The sequence below is a fragment of the Henckelia pumila genome, chromosome 4 (genome assembly GCF_033568475.1).
Source record: "Henckelia pumila isolate YLH828 chromosome 4, ASM3356847v2, whole genome shotgun sequence".
Taxonomy (NCBI): domain Eukaryota; kingdom Viridiplantae; phylum Streptophyta; class Magnoliopsida; order Lamiales; family Gesneriaceae; genus Henckelia; species Henckelia pumila.
The window spans coordinates 21,053,158-21,075,841 of NC_133123.1; the positions used below are offsets into that span (position 1 = coordinate 21,053,158).

At 37.8% G+C, this 22,684-nt stretch overlaps 1 protein-coding gene across 5 annotated transcripts in view; it reads left to right on the forward strand.

The window, feature by feature from the left end:
- Window positions 1-2,194: 2,194 nt before the first annotated feature.
- LOC140859917 (uncharacterized) overlaps window positions 2,195-22,684 on the forward strand; it is a 32,837-nt gene continuing 12,347 nt past the window's right edge. For 4 of the 5 annotated variants that reach the window (XM_073262538.1, XM_073262537.1, XM_073262540.1 and 1 more), the window contains exons 1-16: window positions 2,195-2,409; window positions 5,750-5,893; window positions 5,970-6,071; window positions 6,981-7,085; window positions 8,534-8,650; window positions 8,737-8,832; window positions 8,918-9,013; window positions 9,098-9,193; window positions 9,273-9,368; window positions 9,444-9,539; window positions 9,793-9,939; window positions 14,002-14,115; window positions 14,204-14,299; window positions 14,430-14,576; window positions 20,625-20,735; window positions 20,821-20,916. In XM_073262538.1, coding sequence (XP_073118639.1) covers window positions 2,329-2,409; window positions 5,750-5,893; window positions 5,970-6,071; window positions 6,981-7,085; window positions 8,534-8,650; window positions 8,737-8,832; window positions 8,918-9,013; window positions 9,098-9,193; window positions 9,273-9,368; window positions 9,444-9,539; window positions 9,793-9,939; window positions 14,002-14,115; window positions 14,204-14,299; window positions 14,430-14,576; window positions 20,625-20,735; window positions 20,821-20,916 — 1,740 coding nt within the window. In that variant the 5' untranslated portion in view covers window positions 2,195-2,328. The remainder of the gene's footprint in view (window positions 2,410-5,749; window positions 5,894-5,969; window positions 6,072-6,980; window positions 7,086-8,533; window positions 8,651-8,736; window positions 8,833-8,917; window positions 9,014-9,097; window positions 9,194-9,272; window positions 9,369-9,443; window positions 9,540-9,792; window positions 9,940-14,001; window positions 14,116-14,203; window positions 14,300-14,429; window positions 14,577-20,624; window positions 20,736-20,820; window positions 20,917-22,684) is intronic. The other variant, XM_073262541.1, reaches the window with a different exon arrangement.

The window sequence follows — 22,684 nt, forward strand, 5'->3', positions numbered from 1 at the left end:
AAACTTTTGTTTGGGTCGGTAGACTGCTATTGACCAACTTCAGTTTGGGTAGCAAAACTGAATTGCCAAACTGGATGCAGTTTGACATGATCCATTGATATTTGACCAAAGTGATAAACATGAAAATTGTAGCTCTTTGTCTTAGCTTTTCACAACATTAAGAATCACTCAATTTGGATTCTATATGAGAGAGTTAATCTCGAAATACCAGACTATGTGCCAGAAATTTTGCTCTGCAGAATTTCAGTTCCGAACCACAAACTTCAATGCAATTTATCATCTCATTATGCTCCGATTCAGACATTGACTTGTACATATATATGATTTGTAGATCATTGTCTTAGCTTCATAATGCATACTAAATCATTTCATTTGGAAAGGGAGCTGCAAGATATAACCAAAATACCAGAACTGCTTGAGATGAACTGCTTCTGTTCTATGCTCGACTAGTCCAGTTCAGTTTGATTTTGAGACGTCAGTTTGGTCTAGAAAACATCCGTTTTAGCCCAACTAAAGTGATATACGATATGTTCCAAATTGAGTTTTCTACTCATTCATCTTGGCGGCTAATCATTTTCATCACTAAGTTGTGAGATATCATCAAAACACCACTATGTTTGGTGGACTGGATTTGGAGGGGATTTGGTGGGATTTGGATTTGTAAATACTGTTTTGGTGTTTGACAAGATGGAATTTTAAAATGAGATTGGTATTTGATGGGAATTCATGAGATTTAATTTAACTAAGTGAAATCCTTACAAAATTGGTCAGATTTCATGAGATTTCATTGGATTTGGGTTTATAAAAATAATAAAATTATTTCTAATAATAAATTTATAAACTTTAGTTATAAATTAAAGTTTTCCTGATATTTTTTTTTTTACAAAATATCACTTTTCTAAAATTAGGCTAGTAAATTCCAATATGTATTTTAATTTTTTTTTCAAATCCAATTATAATTCTAAATCCAATTCCAAATTTCTTTTTTTAGGCATCCAAACATACTGTAATAAAGCTCGCTAGAAATTCAGTTTGACTAAATTTTAGTTTTGACTTCCATATTGAGTTAACAACTTCACACTAGAGTAAATATGTTAGAGACACAATAAATTTTTTTGTTATCATCAAAATCAAGATTGCTTGTATTTCACAACCCAACAAATGCATATAATTTTTAAATAATAAAAGCAATATTTTTTTTAAAAGAGAAAAAGCTCCTCCCACTATGGGAAGATCTTTTTACGGGAGGAACATTTTAATTTACGACACCTTTGGATTGGTTAATAATTTTAAAACGAGATAATTACGTATATCTTGAGGTTTTTTTTATAATATTACAAAAAAATCTAATTAATTTTGAAAATTACATATAGCTCCCTCTTCGTATCAAGCTCCCACTAACAATATTTAGATTTAATTTTAAAAATTACTTATACCTCCTTGAAAGACATGTCATTCTTGACAATTATCCTTCAAATATAAATATTCAAGAAATGGGTTTAATTTAGTTTTATTTTTAATATATTTAAGTGAAATGTTCAACGAAAAATTAAAATAAAAAACAAACAAAAAAACTTTAAAAAAATCAAATCAAATTATAGATATATTTTGGTTTGTTTTTTTTTAAATCAATTTTAGTTTGAAATACATCGAATAAAATATAATATTTTGAGTTTTAAAAGTCATAACCAAAATAAATATTTCATTTTGGTTTAGTTATATTTATTATTAATTTTTTTCTTTAAATTAATTTATATATATATATATATATATAAATTCTCAAAGTTAGCTGATTTTTTTGTAATTATGAAAAGTTTCAGGGGAGGTCTATTAAATTAACGTTTTGAAATTTTTTGACTTGTTTGGATGCTAAAATTAAAATAAATTTTAAATTCATTATGTATCATGTTAAGTATTTTAGATAATAATTGTCATTTTATTTCAAATGCTAAAAGAATACAAAACGTGAAGACATTTGCTAGCTAGCTAACACGAAAACTCATTAGAGCTCAAATTCAATCTAGAATAATTTGGAAATGTTCGAATTCGATAATTCCAAATACGAATGGAGTAATATTTGAGGTGCGACTGGATGATCTAATTATAAATTTAAATTTGAATTATGATAATTTAATTTTCTAAAATAAAAAAAAGAAAAACGTGAAATTCCAATTTCTAAGCCAAAACAGAAATTCTCCTCGTGGGCGTCATTACATGATCAACACACACATGGCAACACATGTTGCCCCTGCTGTCCATTTCCAGCAGACCTAGCCCCAGCTGTGTATGCTGTTCACGCTAGCTAGATAATCTCTAGATCCCGGCGAAATGGATGCCGGAAATTCTTCGGAGTGGCTTCCTCCGGGCTTCGCCGAGAAGACCGAGGTGAAAAACGGGAGGGATGTGAAGGTAATTGGGTTTTTTCTACTTCATTTATGTGGGTTAGGTAACAGTCCGTACGACTCTCGGAAGAATCCGATCCGTCGAATGATTTGATATTTTTTCCATCTATTGTTTCTCGATAAGCTTTGTTTTTCCGTTTATATTATTTTATCTGGGTATGATCATTTCGTTTGATTGATCAGTCTGGTGGCATAACGAGGGTGGTTATTGATTAGCCGCATAGGTAACCTAAAAAGGTCAGTTGGCACCTTTTTTGTCTTTCAGATAAGATGGAGCTCCTCTGGTGTGGAATGACTTGATTAATAGTTTACTATAAGATGTTTTTAGCTTCATTCGACTGTTGTAAAGGGGTTGGGTTTAGAATCGTTGAGTATATTAGTTTATGATTTTGCTTGCTTGCTTGCTTTTGTGTGTTGTGATTCTTTTATTTTTCCGAGACTTCTTGTTATTCTGTTTTTTAATTGAGGTTGGGCGCATTGGAGACCGGTGCTGGTTGTTTGAGCGTAATTAATTGGTTTTTATCTATTCTGTTGCCCAAATACAAATAACATCTCATAGTGTTGTTTTCTAGTTGCTGGGCATCAAATATATTGAGTGTTGGAATTTTGGGACAAGAACGTTACATTATAAAAATAACTTTCTAAAACGTCTCATCATACAGGATCATGATATTTTGCGTGTTCAACATGAATTGATTTATACAACAATCAAACCTTTAGGGGTCCGGCTATATGGATCCTCGTATGCCATTGTGCTTTATTCAATGTCAAATCCTCATCTGTATTGAATGGATTTCTTCTTGTTATATCTTTTCTAACCTCTTTGGTCTCCATCTTCCTTTGGTTAATTTGTGTATTTGTCATGGTTGCAACATCACCTAACTGGGGTATTTGTTGGTTGCCTAAGTACGCGTCCATACCATCCTCATTCCAGTAATTCTCATCTCGTGCTTGGTTTATAGCTCAACACTCAACTTCATATGACATAGCAAGTCATGTTGTAAAACTTCCTTTTAAGCCTCAAAGGTACCTTCCTTTTGTAAATCTTTCTATGACTCTTCCTTCCCTGCTAAGGATTTTTCATCGTTTTTTTTTTGAGTCATTGGGAAATGCCTATTCCATCGAAGGTACAAGTTTTTTCGTGGGTTGTAGTGTAAGGAAAGCTTCCAACCTGTGAGACATTGCAAAAGTGTTGGCTCTCTTGTTCTCTATGCCCAAGCTGGTGTGTGCTTTGTCGGTGGGAGGTGGAGACACAGGAACACATCCTCATTCCTCGTCCCTTCACCAGAGGCCTTTGGTGTAAGGCTCTGGCGGAGTTGGGTATCGTGTGGGTAACTCCGAGTTCAGCAAACGATTTACGTAGCGGTGATCTAGGGCCCGATGTCACGGACTTAGCTCTTCTAAAGTCACGTGCGACCTTTACTCCTAAACTTCGCCTTTTGCGAGTACTAGCAAAGCAACTTTTGCAGCGCAAGTGTGCGTGCAAGTGTGAACATAATAGAGATTTGAGAATGTTTGTATTGCTTTTCAAGTCGGTCATTTGAGGGCTTCACCTTTTTCATAGTAGTGACTTGCTACAATGAATGAGTAAAATCTATTTGATCCGACTGTGAAGAAGCTTCTAATCTTAGATGCTTCTATCTACAAGACAAGTGAATTCTAGAGAGCTCTAATCTAGAATGTTCTGGAATTTATGCAACCTCTACAACACACCACAGAGATTTCCGGAATGTGCATGAAGGTGTCGGTTGGTGACAGCGAGTTGGGTAGGAGGGGGAGATTACTTTGGATGTGGTGATTCATTGTATTTGCTGGCACGTTTGGCTCGAGAGGAAAAAAGAATTTTTGAAGATAAAGCGGAATTGGGGAGATGTGTGTTGGGAGAAGATCAAATTGCTGGCTTTTATGTGGATCAGGAATTATAAATAGTTTGTTATGTTCTCGATTCTAGATTTAGTCAGAGATTCGAGCGTGATATTTTGTTGATATTAAGTGGATTCTAAGGGCTCCATCTGCGATAACTTTTCCGCTTTTTGTAATTATTACATGATCTTTTTTTTTTATCTATCTATGTATATAATATGATCTCGTTTCTTATATAAAAAAAATCCTGCTTGTATTCTATGTAATACATTTCTATTGACGCCTCTATCCTTTTGAAAAAATGTTCCTAGATACTTAAAACTAGTGTTCTAGAAAGCGCAATTAAGCGTGAAGAAAATGCTTTGATTTAGATAAAAGTGATAGAAAAGCAGTCACCTATGGTCGAGCACATTAAGCTTGGAAAAAGCGTAAAGGAGCACAATTAGTTGTGAATTTTTCAGGCAAAATTTTAAGTGAACTTTTGGAATTCCAATGGCCATGCTAATAGCATTTATTCCCCAAAGGGATTGCATCGTATATTCATGTCACATGCCTACAAATAATTGTTATTTGCGTTCGTTCTCATTGTGTGGAGTGCATTGCTTACTGATATATGATGCAATAAGATACATGATGCTCCTACTTTATTCTCACCTTTACTTGGTGCATATGATAGTTTTTGATGTTTGACAAGCTATAATTAAAATATTAAAATAATAGTTGAAACAAAAAAATTCCAAAATATGCGACTGACGTTATTGGTACATTGGACACATTTGATCAAGTCATGCTGCAGTCAATTGTGTGTATAATATTTGAATATCACGTCAGTAGTTTGTTCTCTGGAAGGTGATTATTAGAAACTACTTAATCAACAATAGAGACGAACGAGAGCCTTCAACTGCCCTGTTTTAGTTATAATTTATCATCTCCAGAACATTAAGAATTTCTTGTTTATGTCTAGATAAGTGTATAGATAACTGAAAAAATGGAAAGTTATGAACTGATTATCTTTTTTCACTCGTATGAAGTATGAACTGAGTGAAAAACTCTTCTTTCATTTATTGACAACAAAAAAACAAAACAATGTTGCAGACTTAGAACGCATCCAATTAGGTTTTTTGGTGGATGGATGAGAAATCTCCAAGAGATTATGCTGTTTTTATATTCATAGCAGACTTAACAGACCATTGCGAGACAACTAACAGCTTTATTGAGTAGAAGATAAAAAAATTAAAACATGATTTTATAGCATTATAAAGGTTTTGTTTGTCAAATTATTTTACCTTTAGTTTTTCTCTTCCATTTCATATTTGGATGTAGGTTTTCGTACCATGGCCAATAATATTGGTCATTTGATCTGTTTCCTACCTGCCATCTTTAATGTGGTATAATGTCAACGGAAACATTTAATTGCTGGTGGAAAAAGGATAGAATATAAAAAACCAGCGAGAACTCATATTTTTTGTATCTGGCTTGTGTAGTACTACTACAATGTCACAACTGGCGTAAAGTACCATTCCAAGAAGGATGTCATACACTGTGCTACTGAAGATTTTTTCCGTGATGCTCCTCAAAAGGCAAATTGTGATGATAATGGGGAATCCTCTGAAAATAAATTTGATACTGTGAGTCTGCTGGCTACTTATCATATTAATATTTCTGTATGTTGTCTATTTACATGATTTATTCTCCTATTCACAGATATCAGTTAAAAACAACAAGTCTCCTGATTGGTTACCCGATGGGTGGAGAATGGAGGGAAAAACACGAAAGAATGGTTCAAGTGCTGGATCAACTTACAAGGTATGTAACTGTGTAAAAGGAGAAATGTAAATGCTTTATGGCAAAGTTTCAATCTGGTGCATCTTCACTTTATTTATTGCAGTCTTTTTATATACTATGAATTGATTAGTAAGCTACGATCCCACAAACAGAGGGCGCTTTCTCAAAATTTGGCTTATCCGCTTACAATTAAAATGAAAACCCCCAGAGGCTAGAGTGAATGCCTGATATGTGCAACTATCATTATTTGTTAAAATGAATGAAGATACTCTTATCCCTTGGAACTAAATCATGATCTCTGGCTACGTTACTTTGCGATTATTGGTTGCTAACCATTTGGAAGCACTAACGGTTTGCTAGATTAAATGGAGTCAAGTTTATCTTTTGAGAGCACCTCGGGCTCACAACAGCACAAATATTTTTAAGCTTAGAGATTTTTAAACATAGATTATGAAATATCAAATAACCTCAACACTAACCAGTATTCTTGAGTTATGGAAGCTGCAGATTGACTCTTTTTGCAGTTTCAATGCATGAAAAGACCTCAAAATGTAAGGTCACATGTTTTGATTGATTATTACTAATGTTGAGGAGTTATTTTTCGATTTTCTGTTTCGGAATTGTTCAATTATACTGGGAAATCTTCTATAACAAGAATTGTGTGTTCTCTTATTTTTGTATATTCCATTTTTTGATTTCATTCTCTGTCATCCCTGTCCTCAGGTCATAGGAAACCATGTTATATAATCTGTAGATATTGCTATATCGTATTTTGTTATTTTTGTTCAGAGTAGGGACTTATATTTGTGTCATTACTTTAAGCTATTATGTATTATAAAATTTCGAAATTATCACGACGGCATTCATTTAACTGATTAGGAGAATATTTATGACTTTGGATTTCTCATGTATTTTTTCTAATTCTTGCAGGTTTATATTGATTCGTCAACCGGGAATAAATTTTATTCCAAGCTTGCTGTGGCTCGGTATCTCAAAACTATCAATCAAACCGATGCCGCAATTGAACAACCCAAAGTATGCATTGGTTCTTTTGTGATTTTGTGGCAGAAGTTTTTTTTTTATTTAAATCCATGTTCCATTTTCATGAAACAAACTTGTGTTTTGTTCTTCATTAGCAATGCAGATGTGTGGATTCGTCTACACTGTATCCCATCATGGAATTTTATATGATGTCTAATCTTATTTTTGGGTAGTGGATACTAAGTGATTATTGGAGGTGAACCATGGAAACAGTGTAATGTTAATTCTCGTGTTTGACTATTGAGGAAAAAAAATTATTCTAGTGTTGGCTGCATTGTTGATCAATATGTATGCTGTCACACGCCATGACTGGAAACAGGTATTGGAATTCTTCCAAACGTTTGTAATTACAGGTCTAGTAAACATTCAACAACGAAGTATGTACAGAAATCGACACCGTCTTTTTTCATGATTGGAAATCGATTGTCCTTACGACTAAAAAGTAAAACAACAATGGAACAAACTAACCATTATCAGTATAAAACTAAATTAGTCGGCAAATGGAATTTTAAACAAACAACTGTAGCAGCAGCTCAAACTCAACCAAAATTTCACCCTCCACAAAACTGAGTTTTTCCTTCTTATTTAGCTTCATTCTCGTTTTACCTGGGAAGAGTAGGCGAGGGGTAGTGTCATTGGAAATTCTCTACGAATTGGGGCCGAACAGGCAATAAACCACACACACATTATTATTTCTGATACACAGAAGCATATAACAGAAACAGAGCTAAACATATGTCTTGGCCACATTCTCATAGAATATAACTGAAACAAAATGAACTCGTATAAACACTAAAATTCTTTGTTCACATAGTTACATGGTCCTCCAGAACTAAATCATTCTAGAGGACTGGTCAGAACATTGGTTTACCGATGGAATAGATCTAGGAAGCGACAGGACTACGAAAGTCGATTTTTTTCATGTCCTAGCAGAAACTAGTTCTGTCTCGGCCGAAATTTTGTAGGGCGAAATCTGAGTGTTTTTCTGTGAACCCCAAATATTCATTCATTGGGTATTTATAGGAGTGAAAGTCTCATGTATACCAGTGCCATTAACAGCCAGTATTTGCCACGATTCTTCAGTTACAGCCCCCATTATTAGCCATAATCTTTTCAGTTGCATCCCCCGTCATATAGGTCCCTGCATTTAATGAAACTTTTTGGTGATTTTATGATTTTTGATTTGATAATAATTTATTAGTGATCTCTTATGGAACAAGAAGGTGTACTTCTGTTTACTAGTCATAATCTTTGGATTCAAGATTTGGCTTTGTGCTTCGAATAATTATGTATTTGTTGATTTTTACATGGTAGAGGGAGATGCCACATGAATGTTTAACTCATGAAGTTTTAATTTACCAATCTGCTGACTGTTTTGCTTTAAAGACACTGATATGTCATGTCATGTTGCTAATTCTTTTGTGCATCTCTTATCAACTCAGCTTGACAATGTGGGCGAACCTTCTTTGAAACCTGACATGTCTCTACAATGCGAATCCTTGCCAGAAGTAGATTGCTTCCCTGCAAAAGAACTAAAGAGAAAGGAATCCTCCATTGTGGTTTGTGCTGCGACTAGCTCAATCCTATTTCGATATCTGTTCAAATCATTTTACAAAATTTAGCTTCTGACTTCAAGACTATATAGGTTGCCTATGATAGCACATCAGCAGATGGCCTGCCTCCATCACAAGCAGGTAGCATTCCTGGAAAGAAATCAAAGAGGAAGAAATCCTTCGCTATGGTTTGTGCTACTTTGGGAGACTTATTTCAGATCCATGCAAACCATTTTGTAATATTTAGCTCTCAACTTTTTGGATTTTATCTAGGTTGACTCTAAGACCACATCAACTGATGCCATACCTCCTTTGGTAGCTGGTTCCACTCCCAGAAAAAATTCTAAGAGGAAGAAATCCTTCAATGTGGTTCGTGCTGCTATGAGCGAGTTATTCTAGATCCATGCAAACCATCTTATATTATTTAACTCTTGACTTTTGAATTTTATCTAGGTTGATTCTGAGACCACACCAGCTGATGCGCTAACTCCTTTAGAAGCTGGTTCCACTCCCAGAAAAATTTCAAAGAGGAAGAATTCTCTCACTGTGGTTTGTGTTGTTATGATCGAAATTCTAGATCCATGTGAACCATCTTGTAATATTTAGCTCTTGTTTGAATTTTATCCAGGTTGACACTGAGACAACAGCAGCTGATGTCATACCTCCTCCGGTAGTTGGTTCCACTCCTGGAAAAAATTCGAAGAGAAAAAAATCCTTCACTGTGGTTTGTTCTTAGATGAGCTCAATCTGGTCAATCTACCTTTCATATCTAACTTTTAACTATTTCAACAATATCTAGGTTGCTGTTGAAAGCACACCTGCTGATGGGCTGCCTCTTGGCTGGATGAAAGAAATCAAGACCAGTAAATCAGGGAATAAGATTAGAAAGGATCCGGTGATTAGCCTGTTTACCTTAGCTCTATAATTTTCTGAGTGAAACACCTGCCATGGTTTATGTGGAGCTGCATATTTTGATGTGGCTGTGCTTTAATGCACTTTCTTTCATGTGTAGTTTACTACATCTTTTTTTATCACTCTGTATATATAATTATACAATATCGTCTGGATTTGTTTTTGTAGTCTTATATTGTGAAATATGTCTCTTGTGAAATATGTCTCATTGTTTTTGTCATTTTAATTTTCTGCAGTATTATGTTGAACCTGTCAATGGTTATATGTTTCTCTCAAAAAAAGATGCTTTGCGATATCTTGAGACGAATGATATTGGCAGTTGCGCCTGCATGCCAAAGAGGAAGGAATTTGACGATCACAAGTTGAATAAGAATGAAGTCACTGTGAGTGAGCTACTTGCTTAGCTACTTTGATCTGTATTGATTTTTTTTGTTGCCTTTTTTTCATTTTTTTTCAGATTCATTAGTTGCTATCTTTTGTTTTTATTCATTTCCACCTTAATGCCTGAATGATGCTGAGTGTTTTCTGTTCAATTATTCAGTGTTATAAATGTTGCCAGAGTAGATTGCCTGTGCACCATTGTATCTGCTGAACTTGTGAAGTAGAATGTGGAAGCATCAATTAGCCATGATTTATTTATTTGACTGCAAAAAAGAATGAAACACACTGAAGATCTTTATGCAATTGTGCTTCAGTTGCCGGTGTCACTGATGATTTTAGTGTGTATTAATTGGATTTTTCCCATGGGTATTGGGTGCCTAAAATATCGTTTCTCTGCATGCTCTCTCTCTCTCTCTCTCTCTGTTTCCTTTTTTTTTTTTTGAGGGGTTGATCTTGCATTTACTCGTGACTCGTGTTGTGCAAAACTTTTGTTTGTTTGTTTGTTTGTTTGTTTTTGTTTTGTTTTGTTTTGTTATTTTTTTGGGTGATTCCGAGGAGTAAAAGCTTTTTGTGAAGGACGTAGGACGTATAAGATTTTTGAAGGACATTCTGTTTACTTTTTGCGAAATGTCGGGTTTGAAGATCAACCTGGATAAGAGTGCTTTGTTGAGCATTAATTGTGAGACCGAAGTGGAAGTAGAGATGGCTAGAGATTTTGGTTGCGGGCTGGAGTCTTGGCCCATTACTTACCTGGGGGTACCTTTAGGAGGAAATCCTCTCAAGATATCCTTTTGGGAGCCGGTGTTGTTCAAAATGTCAAAAAAGCTGGCTAGTTGGAAAAAATCTTTTCTATCGAGAGGAGGTAGACTAACTTTGATTGAGGCGGTGATGAATGCCATTCCGGTGTATCAGTTATCGCTATTCAGAATCCCTAAAGGGGTGGCGGGGACCATGGAAAAGTTAATGAGGAATTTTTTGTGGGATGGGCCGGACGGGGACAAACATTGTCATCTGGTATCTTGGGAAAAGGTTAGCTTGCCAAAGAGTAGGGGAGGGCTGGGAATCGGCAATATCCGTTCTAGGAATAGAGCTTTGTTGGGTAAATGGTGGTGGCTTTTCTCGGAGGAGGATAATTCGTTGTGGAAGAGGATTGTGGCAAGCAAATACGACAAGCATGAAAATGGATGGGATGCGGGACTGACAAAACATAACACTTTTCGGAGTCCCTGAAAGTTCATCACTAGGATTTATCCGAATTTTATTCAATCAGTGACGTTAGAGGTCAAAGGGGGAAATAGAATTAGGTTCTGGGAGGACTGTTGGGTAGGGCAATTCTCTTTTCAATTTCTGTTTCCTTCATAATAAATCCATTTCTCATTTTCTTTCTAGCGACTCCATCTCTTCGTTAAATTCTCCTTCGTGGGATTTGCATCTTCGTCGTAATATTAGGGATGAGGAGCTGGGTGAGCTGTCTAGTTTGTTGGAAGTTTTGGGTAGGGTTAGCTTAGTGGAGGGAGGGGAGGATGTTCGGAGGTGGAAGTGGGTTGACTCAGGAGTGTTTTCAGTAAAATCCTTCTTCGATTCCTTTTTCTCGGATGATTTGTATCCAAAATTCGATCTTTCTCGCATTTTCTGGAAGGCTAAGATTCCCTCTAAGGTAAAGGTATTCGCATGGACAGCGGTGTTGGGAAGATTGCCGACTTGTGATGTGATTCAAAGGAGGTTTCCGAATTGCTCCTTAAGCCCTAATTGGTGTGTATTGTGCAAACAAGGGGCAGAGAGTCAAGATCATTTGTTGGTTCATTGTACATACACAAGTTCATTATGGTGGTTGCTGCTGCAGGAAGTGGGTTTGTTATGGGTGGCACCAGGTTCCACGAGAGAGCTATTCGGAGCAGATTTGGGTTGGGCACTGGGAACTAGGGGGCAAATTTTGTGGGGTGTTTTAGTGCATTGCGTTTGCTGGATTGTTTGGCTAGAAAGAAACAGAAGGATCTTTGAAGATGAAGAAGATTCGATTGAAGTTACTTGGGACAAGATAAAGTTGAGCAGATCAACTTGGCTACACAATATAAAAGAATTTCAACCTTTTGCGATTTCAGATTTGTATAGGATTGGAGCTTAGCTTTGAGCTAGATTTACTTGAACCTCTTTTGAGGATTAGTGGATCACTGGTCCACTATTTGTACTCTAATTATCTTAATTATTAATAATATTTATGTTTCTGATAAAAAAAAAACATTTTGTTAACACACTAACTTATCGTATGAGGAAGCAAAGTCACCAATCCCATCAAATGTCCAAGTGTTTGCATGTGCAGCTATTTTGGGGACGTTACCAATTTGCGAGATGTTGCAAAGAAGGTGGCCCACATGTTCTATTTGCCCGAATTTGTGTGTGTTATGCCCGCGAGAGGTTGAGACTCAGGATCCCATTTTAAATCCTTTTATGAGCTTTCTTTGGGTCAAAGCATTGGAGGAGCTGGGTTTGATTTGAGTGATTCCTAGATCGACGAAGGATTTATTTGCAGTGGATCTTGGTCGTGCTCTAGGTAGCAGGGCAAGAATTTTTTTGACTGCTGTTCATTGTACTTGTTGGTCTGAGTGGCTGGAAAGGAATAGGAAGATTTTTGAGGATTTGGAAGAGATGAGTGAAGAGTGCTGGGATAAGATAAAATATAGGGCACCTAGTTGCATTAGTTGCATTGGGAGGCACAAGGATTTTAAGTTATTTTTGGTTTCAGATTTATATAGGGATTGGAGTTTTATAAGATGTAAATATGCAATATGTTCAGATCTTGCTGTTAGGTTATGTGGACCACTTGTTTGCTTTTTATATTATCCTTCTTATCAATATATTTATATTCTCATTTCTTATTAAAAAAAATTGTATGAGGAAGCAAAATGGTCTTTGTTGCACATCTGACACATTTTATAAATTATAATATAAAAATAAAGATGTGTCATTTGGCATTTCCCCTCAGTTGTCGGAATCATTGAACTCCGATATCTAGTATATCTGGCACCGTTTATTGTGTTGTACATCTCCCTGATTGTTGTAATTGTTGAACTTCAGGATTTTGGACATGCAAATGTAGCTAAATGTCCAAATTTCCTTACCATTATTTTATTGGTATGGTATACTGATACCAATTATGAAATAGACAGGTTTCAACCTATAAACTCAGAGTTGGTTTGAACTATTAGTAAACTAAATGTACTCTTTACTTTACGCTAGAAAACACTTAACTCTAATTTGTGACCGTCACCATTATGCTACTCAAGTATTGCTGCCAGTTCTCAAAATTCGATCTGTTTCGAACCATTTGGAAAGCGCCGATTCCTTCTAAGGTAAAGGTATTCTCATGGACAGCTGTGTTGGGTAGGCTGCCGACTTGTGATTTGGTCCAAAAGAGGTCTCCGAAATGTCTTTTAAATCCTAATTGGTGTGTGCTGTGCAAGAAAGGGGGAGAGAGTATAGATCATTTACTGGTGCATTGTCCATTCACGAGTACCTTATGGTGGTCAGTGCTAAAGGATCTGGGATTGTTGTGGGTGACACCAAAGACAACGAAGGATTTGTACGCAACAGATTTGGGATGTTCTTTGGGCAAAAGAGGGAAAACTCTTTGGGAAATTACAATACATTGTGTTTGTTGGAACGTATGGCTGGAAAGAAATCGAAGAATCTTCGAAGACGTAGAAGACTCGATTGAAGAGATTTGGGATAAGATCAAACTGAGAGTAGCAGTGTGGTTACATAGTTTAAATGATTTCCAAGCTTTTGCGATTTCAGATTTGTATAGGGGTTGGAGTCTTGTTTTGAATTAGCATAATCTTCATATTAGATCCCTAGACTAACTCGTGGACCTCTGGTCCACATTTGTATGTAACTTTTAACTTTTTTACCTATTAATAACATGACATTTGTTTCTGATAAAAAAAAAAATGGTATTGCAGCCAGTTCTCCCTTTGTTGTAGGATTCTTTGCAGGTAAGTCACAAATTTCATGCTATCTCACGGATTTCTTTTTATTTTTCTTTTCTTTGAATGCTAAAATCGCAGCCTGAGAATGTTGGTGAAGCATTTTTGAAGCCAGACACATCTCTGCAAAGCAAATCCGTGACAGATACAGATTGCAGTCCTCTAAAGAGGAACAGCAAGCACTCTTCCCCTAGGGTTTGTGCTGTGATGAGCTCATCAATGACTGTAGATTTATTGAAATCATTTCATATGGTTTAGCTTCATAAATTTGGTATTTGTCTAGGTTTCTGCTGAGAGCACATCAGTTGAGGGGTTACCCGATGGCTGGATAAGAGAAATTATGACAAGGAAATCTGGAAATAAGATAAGAAAGGATGCGGTGAACATCCTTTTCCATTCTCTCGCATCCATAAAAACAAAACTTCATGCATGTTGTTTTTTCATATTGCATATTTTACTTAGGTCAGTAGTTTAGCCACTTTCTTATGATACATTCATAATTTCTGCAGTACTACACGGATCCAGTCACTGGCTACATGTTTCGTTCTAAAAGTGATGCTTTGCGGTATCTGAAAACTAGTGATATTGGTAGTTGTGCTGTCAAACCCAAGAAGAAGGAGCTGGGTGATCTCACGCTCATAAAGGATAACATTCCTGTGAGTGTGTGGCTTAGTTGAACTCTGTTGTCTGTATTTGGTTTGTCTTGCCTTTTGTTGTTTTGTTTCTGTGTTAACGAGTTCAGGAGAAGTACTGGTTATTGATTATGGTTGATACTTGTTTATTAATGACAAAAACTCGACTTTTTTTTTTTTTTTATAACAGGAGGTACTTATAGTTACAAGGAAACAAATCGACTTAACGTCTTGACCTAATTAGAGGGACCTATTTAACTCAAACTAAATCAAAATAATTTATCTTTTATATTAGGAAGTTGTGTTTCAACACTCCACCTCAGTTTGAGTCTTATAAACATCATATGACGTCCTAACAACATTTTTAAGCTTAATTGATAAGCTTTGATGGACTGGCTTGGTCAGTCAAGAAAACTAGGTCATTTTCTATTGTGAACAGGCATATCTTGCTGCCTGGTCATTATTTATTAGGTCTTTGGCGACCAACGCTTATACTGTTCATTTAGTATGGTAATGTTACGGTCCCTAATTTGGATCACGTTATGGGATGATCAGTGCATTCTGGATAAGGTTTCGAGGCTCGTTTTGTGAGAATCTCGTGATCTTACATTTACATATTTGATTTTAGAATCTGGGATAATTTTATTCCTTTGGAACAATTGCCATTTAAATATGAGAAAGGAAATTAATTTTTCCTAGCAAGAAATCTTCTAATTTTCCTGGCAGAAAATCCACCGTAATTCCTCTATCCATGGCTAGAATGCGAGCAATATTTAAAAAACGAAAGTAATAAAATTCTTCTAATTTATTCCTTATTTTTGAATCTTACATACATTGGATGTGAATAAAAGGGAACAAGCAACCTCAAGCAAATGACGATTTTGCGTTCCGCGACCTGTTTTGTTGAGGGGTGTCTACACAAGAGCTTTGTTGCGTAATGCCATGAGTGGCAAGGTAATTACCCAACGCAGAGTTAAAATAGTCACGGGCGCGTTCAGAACGGAGTATCTGGATATTGGCGGAGAATTGTGTTTGGATCATGGTGTGGAAATGTTTGAAGAGGGATGTTGATGTCGTTTCAGATTTTTCCTGAATCAGGAAAACCCAAGGGAGTCGGGTATGATCATCCGTAAATAAAAGGAACCAGCGGGCACCTGTTACATCTTTATACTCTCGACGGTTCGCATATATCAGTGTGTGAGGGAGAAGAGGGTAGATGGTTTGTAAGGTTGTGAGGTGAAAGAGTGACATGTGTGTTAAGAAAACTGACAAATATCACACTTTGAAGGTTTTGAAGTTTCGTTACTGAGAAGATAAGGAAACAACTTGGATAGATACAAAGAATTCAAATTCCCTAATCGATAATGCCATAATAACAAGTCACTATCCTTATTGGAGTGAAAAGTAGAGCAGGAAATAGAAAACAAGGAGTCAGGAACACTCGGAGTTCTTGGGAGAAGCTTCCATCCTGAGAAGGTATAGATCAGCATTGCCAGTTGTTTTCCCCGACAGTAGATACTGAAAGATGCAAGTCACATGTAAATTTAGCGTTGCATTTGACAGTGGAATTGGGTTGACTGACAGTTAATAAGTTTCAAGTAAGATCTGGCACAAAGAGAACAGACTGTATACAAATATCCCGGGGGTCATTGAACCAATACCAACTACCGAGGAGCTAGATCCATTGGCAATGTGTACTGAACACGAATCCCACAAGAACTATATGAATCAAATAAAGACAAGTTCCCGGGAATATGGTTGGATGCACCCGAATCAACAATTGAAACATTAGATAATTACTGTTTCAAAGCAAAGCACCGGGAAAATGGTCATTATCAGATTGATGGGCAATGTTACCAGACCCAAGGAATGAAGAGGAAGGTGCCGAGGGCTGACCGAACATGGATTTCAGCGTCTCCAATTGTTCCTTGGTGAAGGGCAGCAGATTTAAAGAGGAACTTTCAGTAGCAGCAGCTGTTGCTTGTCGAGCTTGATTCGGCTTCCAATCGGCTGGCTTCCAAGGGATGCGCCAGCATGTCTCGAGGGTGTGATTTGGCTTCTTACACTTTGGACACCATGGTCGACCATTGCGTATATGGTTATCCCCTGGTGAGCCAGCTGGCAAAGGCGGAGGGGCAGTAGGCCCAGTGCTAGTATTGAAATAGGATCGGTGAGAGGCAAGGACTGACCCATCTACAGAAGGGACGAACCGAGAGAGCCCAACATGAATTGGCGGCTACTTCATGGTGCACCTCGAAAAAAGATGCACGAAGGCCAGGTAGTGACTTGGTGCCCAAAATATGGTCGCACTCATCATCGAGAGATTGATTCAGTTCCAATAGAAAGAGAAAAAAAATGCTTCGTTTCCGAGTTGGAGTGGAAGAGAGTTACGTTTGTGGGAAATGTCCAGGCATGAGACTCGTATAAATCAGCGAGTGAGTGCTTTAAAATTGGTGGTGACACTGTCATCGCCTTGGCGCAGACCATACAGCAGGCCCTAGATGCGAGATCACTCGGACGGATTCTCTTTAGATGTACAGAGACATCGTCCCAGATATCCTTGGCTGTACTGTGGAGTAAAAAATTCTCACCGATCTCGGGTTTCATAGAATTAATGATCCATGACATGATCATGTTGTTCCAAATCCTTAATTTCTCATCTCCAGCAGCTGGACACTTCGAGGCACCCGAGAGATAATCCTCCTTTCGTTTGTCGCAGAGGAACATCTTAACGAACGAGGCCATTGGAGATAGTTTTGACCAGTTAATTATGACACATGATGGAGGAGAAAGGTATAGCCTTGGGAAAAGGTGACGCGGTGGGGTTGGGCGACGGATTGTCACCGGAAGATGCCATATTGCCGAATGAGATCTTGGCTGGAGTTTGCCCGGATCTTCTGATACCATGTAGAAAATATAGAAATAAAGTCTTCGAAGAGAAAAATATCATTCTCCTTGATTCAAGAATGAAGAGTAAAACCTAATTTATAAGTTTGAAATCAGTGCTAAATTATTGAAAATAATCTACTCCTAGTTTAACTTGATAAACATACCCATAATACAAGATTGAGAATCCTAGCTATTAATAAATAGAATATTCAACCATCCTTGTACAAGTAAACTAGGAGTCATTGTTCTATAACTAGGAATAATGAATTCTATAAACAAATATCTTGTACTTTTTATTTTAAAACCCTAATAAATCAGTTCTTCTCAATCTATATTTTTCGGTATTTAGCTACAGTTCCACATCTAGTCCACTCCAAGAATAACATCACACCCATCTAATGGAATTACTTGAAGTTGAGCCTCAAATTTATAACCATTCAGTTTCCAGGTAAACAGTAAGAACTTCGGAATACTTATGGTCTTGCAGTTTTGCTTCTGTCAGCTACAGTAACCACCTAAGGTGTAGTCTCCATCAACGAACAATTCAAATGTCTTGCCATGTTATTCTGTCGAGGTAGTAATGGATTCTTCCACTGTCTATCAAAGCGGTAAGAGCCTTTTTCGCAAAACACATACCTTATTGGTGGTTTTTACTCCTATTTCCCATTAAGACATGCGATGATATCTCTCTTCAATCTCTACTTCTCTTTTGCCGATTTCTTACCTTTCCTCTCCCATTGCAGTATCTTCCTTCTCTGTTGCGATGATCATCAACTTTTGAAATTTGCACACAAAGTTGTAGTCTCCTGATTGATATGACCAACTCTCTCTTCTTATTTTGACGATAAACTGATAACTGGTGTAGATTTGAATGGTTGACATGAAATTCAGAGTGAGTTGGAATAGATGTTGAATTAGGTATACCTTCTAATTGGGGCCTGGCTTTCTAGGATAGACTATAAACTATATAGTTGTCTTCCCCCTTACCAACTAAGTGGATCGGTTGAGGCCTGATAGGTGGTGGTATCACACCCTTCTCAAAGAAACCGTAAGGTGGAGAAATTGGATTCAAGGTTGTGTCTCGAACGTTTCATTCTCGGTTTTTATACCATGGAAAGTTTAAAAGGTGAAAAAGGGGCTCAGGCAAGGCGATCTGCTGTCACCCTTTTTGTTTAATTTGGTGGCTGATGTGATGGGTGTTACGGGACAAACACGGTTCTATCAATGGGCATGTTGGTTGATAAGGCGAAGTCTTTGGAGCTCACCAGGGGAGTGCTTGTTGGTATAGAGAGGCTGGAGATTTCTCACGTTCAATTTGCTGGTGATACACAGCTTTTTGTTAATGAAGCTGGACATTTGCGCTTTTTGGTGGAAATTCTAAAATCATTTTGTCAAATGTCATGATGGAAGATTAATTTAGAGAAAAGTACCTTGATGGGGCTTAATTTTGAGGAATAAGAGGTGGTTGATTTGGTGGCAGAAATCGGTTGTGGGAGTGATTCTTGGCCTATTAAATATTTGGGGATTCCGTTGGGAGGTAATTCATTGAAATTATCGTTTTGGGAGCCCGTTTTGTCTAAGATGTCAAATAAATTAGCAAGTTGGAAGCAGACATTTTTGTCCAGAGGGGGTAAACTGACATTAATTTCAGCTGTGTTGAATGCTTTGCAGATTTATTTCATGTCTTTGTTTAGAGCACCGAAAGATGTAGCTGATGTTATGGAAAGATTATGAGAGATTTCCTTTGGGAATGAGCTGACGGGATTCACATGGTCATTGCGTGGCTTGGGATAAGGTCTGTACACCAAAGGAAAAAGGCGGTCTGGGTATTGGGAATATTGGTTTAAGGAATAGGGCTCTTCTAGGAAAGTGGTGGTGGAGATTTTCACAGGAGCGAGAGGCATTGTGGAGAAAAGTTATTGTTAATAAATACAGGATGCGGGATAATGGATGGGATGCGGAGTTGGCTAGCATCGTCATATTTAGAAGCTCTTGGAAGCGTATCTCCAGAGTTTACTTGGTTTTCATCCAGTCGGTTACAGCAGTGCTCAAAGTGGGTAACATTTTAAGATTTTGGGAAGACAGGTGGTGGGGGGATTCCGCTTTCAAGGATCTTTATCCTTCTCTCTTCCAGTTATCTTCGATTTATAACTCTCCGATTTCTTGTTTTGCTTAGTTGGAAAGTCAATCCCTAGATTCGGTTGTCTTTTGGAATTTTCATTTTAGACGGGCTTTGACGGATGTGGAAGTGGACGAGTTAAGTCTTTTGTTAGAATCCTTAGAGAGAGTTAGGTTGGATGCAGGCTTCGGATTTTAGGAAGTGGTTGGGGGATTCTACGGGTCTTTTCTCGGTTAAATTTTTCTCTGAGTCTTCTTTCCCTGACAGGTATTTCTCTTCGTTTTCTTTGTTTCGCGTCATTTGGAAAATACCTATCTCATCGATGGTTCAAGTTTTTTCGTGGGTTGCAGTGCAAGAAAAGCTTCCAACCTGTGAGACTTTGCAAAAGCATTGGCCTTCGTGTTCCCTAAGTTCAAGGTGGTGAGTGCTTTGTCGGCGTGAGGTGGAGACACAGGACCACATATTCATTCATTGTCTTTTCACCAGTGGCCTTTGGTACAGGGCTCTTGCGGAGTTGGGTTTTTTGTGGTAACTCCAAGGTCAACAAAGAATTTATTTGTGGGAGATCTAGGGCGCGAACTTTGTAGAAGGGAGAGACTACTTTGGACGGTGGTGATTCATTGTTTTTGTTGGCACGTTTGGCTGGTGAGGAACAAGAGAATTTTTGAAGATAAAGCGGAATCGGGAGTTATGTGTTGGAAAAGATCAAACCGAAGGCTTCTACGTGGATTAGGAATCACAAAAAGTTTGCTATGTTCTCAATTTTTAGATATAGTAAGAGACTGGAGGGCTATATTTTGTTGATATTTAGTGGGTAGTACGGGTTATATATGCGGATTTCTTGTCCACTTTTTGTAATTATCACATGATCCTTTATATATATATAATATGATATATTATATAAAGTTTCTTATCAAAAAAAATATGATCTCCTTTCTTATTAAAAAAAAGGTATACCTTCTAAATTTGTTCCGTTATTGCTACATGAAAATTTAGTTATCTCACAAATTCTTGCATATGCCAATTTTTTTTTATTCTTTTCTTTTAATTTGTTTATCTTTCAGCTTGATAATGTTGGTTTTACCAATTTGAAGTCAGACACGCCTTCACAATGCAAATTCATGACAGATGAAGATTGCATTTCTGAAAAGAAGAACAAACACACTTCTACCATGGTTTGTACTGCGATAAGATCTTAAGTACTTCTATATTTATGTCAAGCTTGGTTTTTTAAGCTTCTGACATTGGAAGGATGTCTAGGTTCCCACTGAAGTTACATCAGTAGATGGGTTACCTCCAGGCTGGATAAAAGAAGTGAAGACCAGTAAATCCGGGAATAAGATTAGAAAGGACTCGGTGAGCAGCTCTTTTACCTTTCTAGTACACTTTCACGACCAATAATTCAAACCATCTATGATTATAGCATGTAGGTGTATGCACCATGATTTTGCATTACTATTTGGCATTTGCACGTTTTTGTGTGTGGTTTCTGCATGGATGCAATATATATCAACAGTAGAGGCAGGTTTCTGGAAGTTTATAAACTAGCGCAGGGGGGCTTCAAACAGCGTATAATCGTACCCAGCGGTCGAGCAGAGGGTGGTTGGATTAAGCTGGCTAATCATCTACGTTTTTTTATACAAAGAAAGAATGTCAATGCATCGGCTCATGTCAGACATGGTAAGGGGGTCGAGATATCTGAGCAACGAGGTACGAAGAATCTGGAGAACATTAAGCCGCAAGATCTACTGGCCAATGAGAATATCCGTCCCTGTTCGGTCAAGGATTGGCAGAAAGCAATCATTATTACTAAGGCACGGGTCAACATATCTTGGGAGGCAGCGGTCTTTGCTTTGAGGAAGGTAGTTAAGAGGAGGATTGAGTTATTCTCGTTTCAGGCAAATAAGGCAGTATGGTGGCCCCACAATGCAGAAGAGGCGTCTTATTTCGTGGGGTTAAAGAAAGGTTTTTTCGAAAAAAGGGTGACGTTCTTCGAAGGCTGGAGAACGGAGGTCAATAGGGAAGTAGAGATGCTTGCATGTTGCAATAGCTGGGTGAGAATTTTCGGATTGCCTTGGGACTTATGGTCAAGCGAGGTGTTCCGGAGCGTGGGGGAGCAGTGCAGGGGTTTACTGGATATTAGCCGTGACACTATCTTGCTTAGAGATTTGTCCGCCGCCAAAATTAAGGTGGTGGGGAGGATTCATCAACAGTTTCGTGCAAATTTTGACACCTCGAGGCCCTATGATGGTGCGACTTGAAGTGGTCTCTGTCAATCCAGCAGCTTACGATTACTACGAAAAGCGCTCATATGCTCAAGTTGTGGCGGACGGAACAACAGTGACGGAAGGTCGAGATGCAGGGAAGGAAGCGTTGGAAAAAGGTAGGGATATTATTTCGGGCTATGATGGTGATAGAGGATCGAAGCAGACTGATTCGGTGGATCCAGTAGATGAGTCAAAGGGGCAGTCTATAGTCAACAATCGTGTTAGTGCTGAGGAGGAGATAGATGCAAATATTAAAGACAAGGGGATTCTTCATCAAATCTCAATAGGGGCAAGTGGCAGCGGCGATAGATCGTGGGGATCAGAACCTATTCTAGGAGGCCGCCAGGTTAAAATACTCAAAAGATTGTGTCCAAAAGTGATGGGCGAGTTTCGGAGAAGAGTAATACAGCCATTGAGGGAGTTTGAAGAGGATAAGACAGAGACACCTTCTAAAGAGGCTGGCATAGTGCCGGAGAGACCTTCATCTCCACGTTTAGAGATTGTGTATTCAAGACGACAAGCTCGAGCCACAGAGATCAGAATCCCAGGGAAAAGCGAAGGCGGCTGGAACGAAGACCCATTGGGAAACGGTCTACAAGGCAATACCAGTAATTTCACTGGGCTTATAGAGGAAGAATTTCTTCAAGAATCAGACGGTGATTTGTCATCGGAGGATTCAGACTCGTTTCAAACTGATAGTTCAGTGGTAGGCGATTCTCTTGTCAATTCCCCGACTAATTCATGTCTCAAGGACATCAGGGGCATCTTCGCATCACATCCAGGTTCGTACTCTATACCTTCACAGGGACACGTGAGCGACTCTGAGCCCAAGTCGGAATCGATGGCTCTTCCAGACA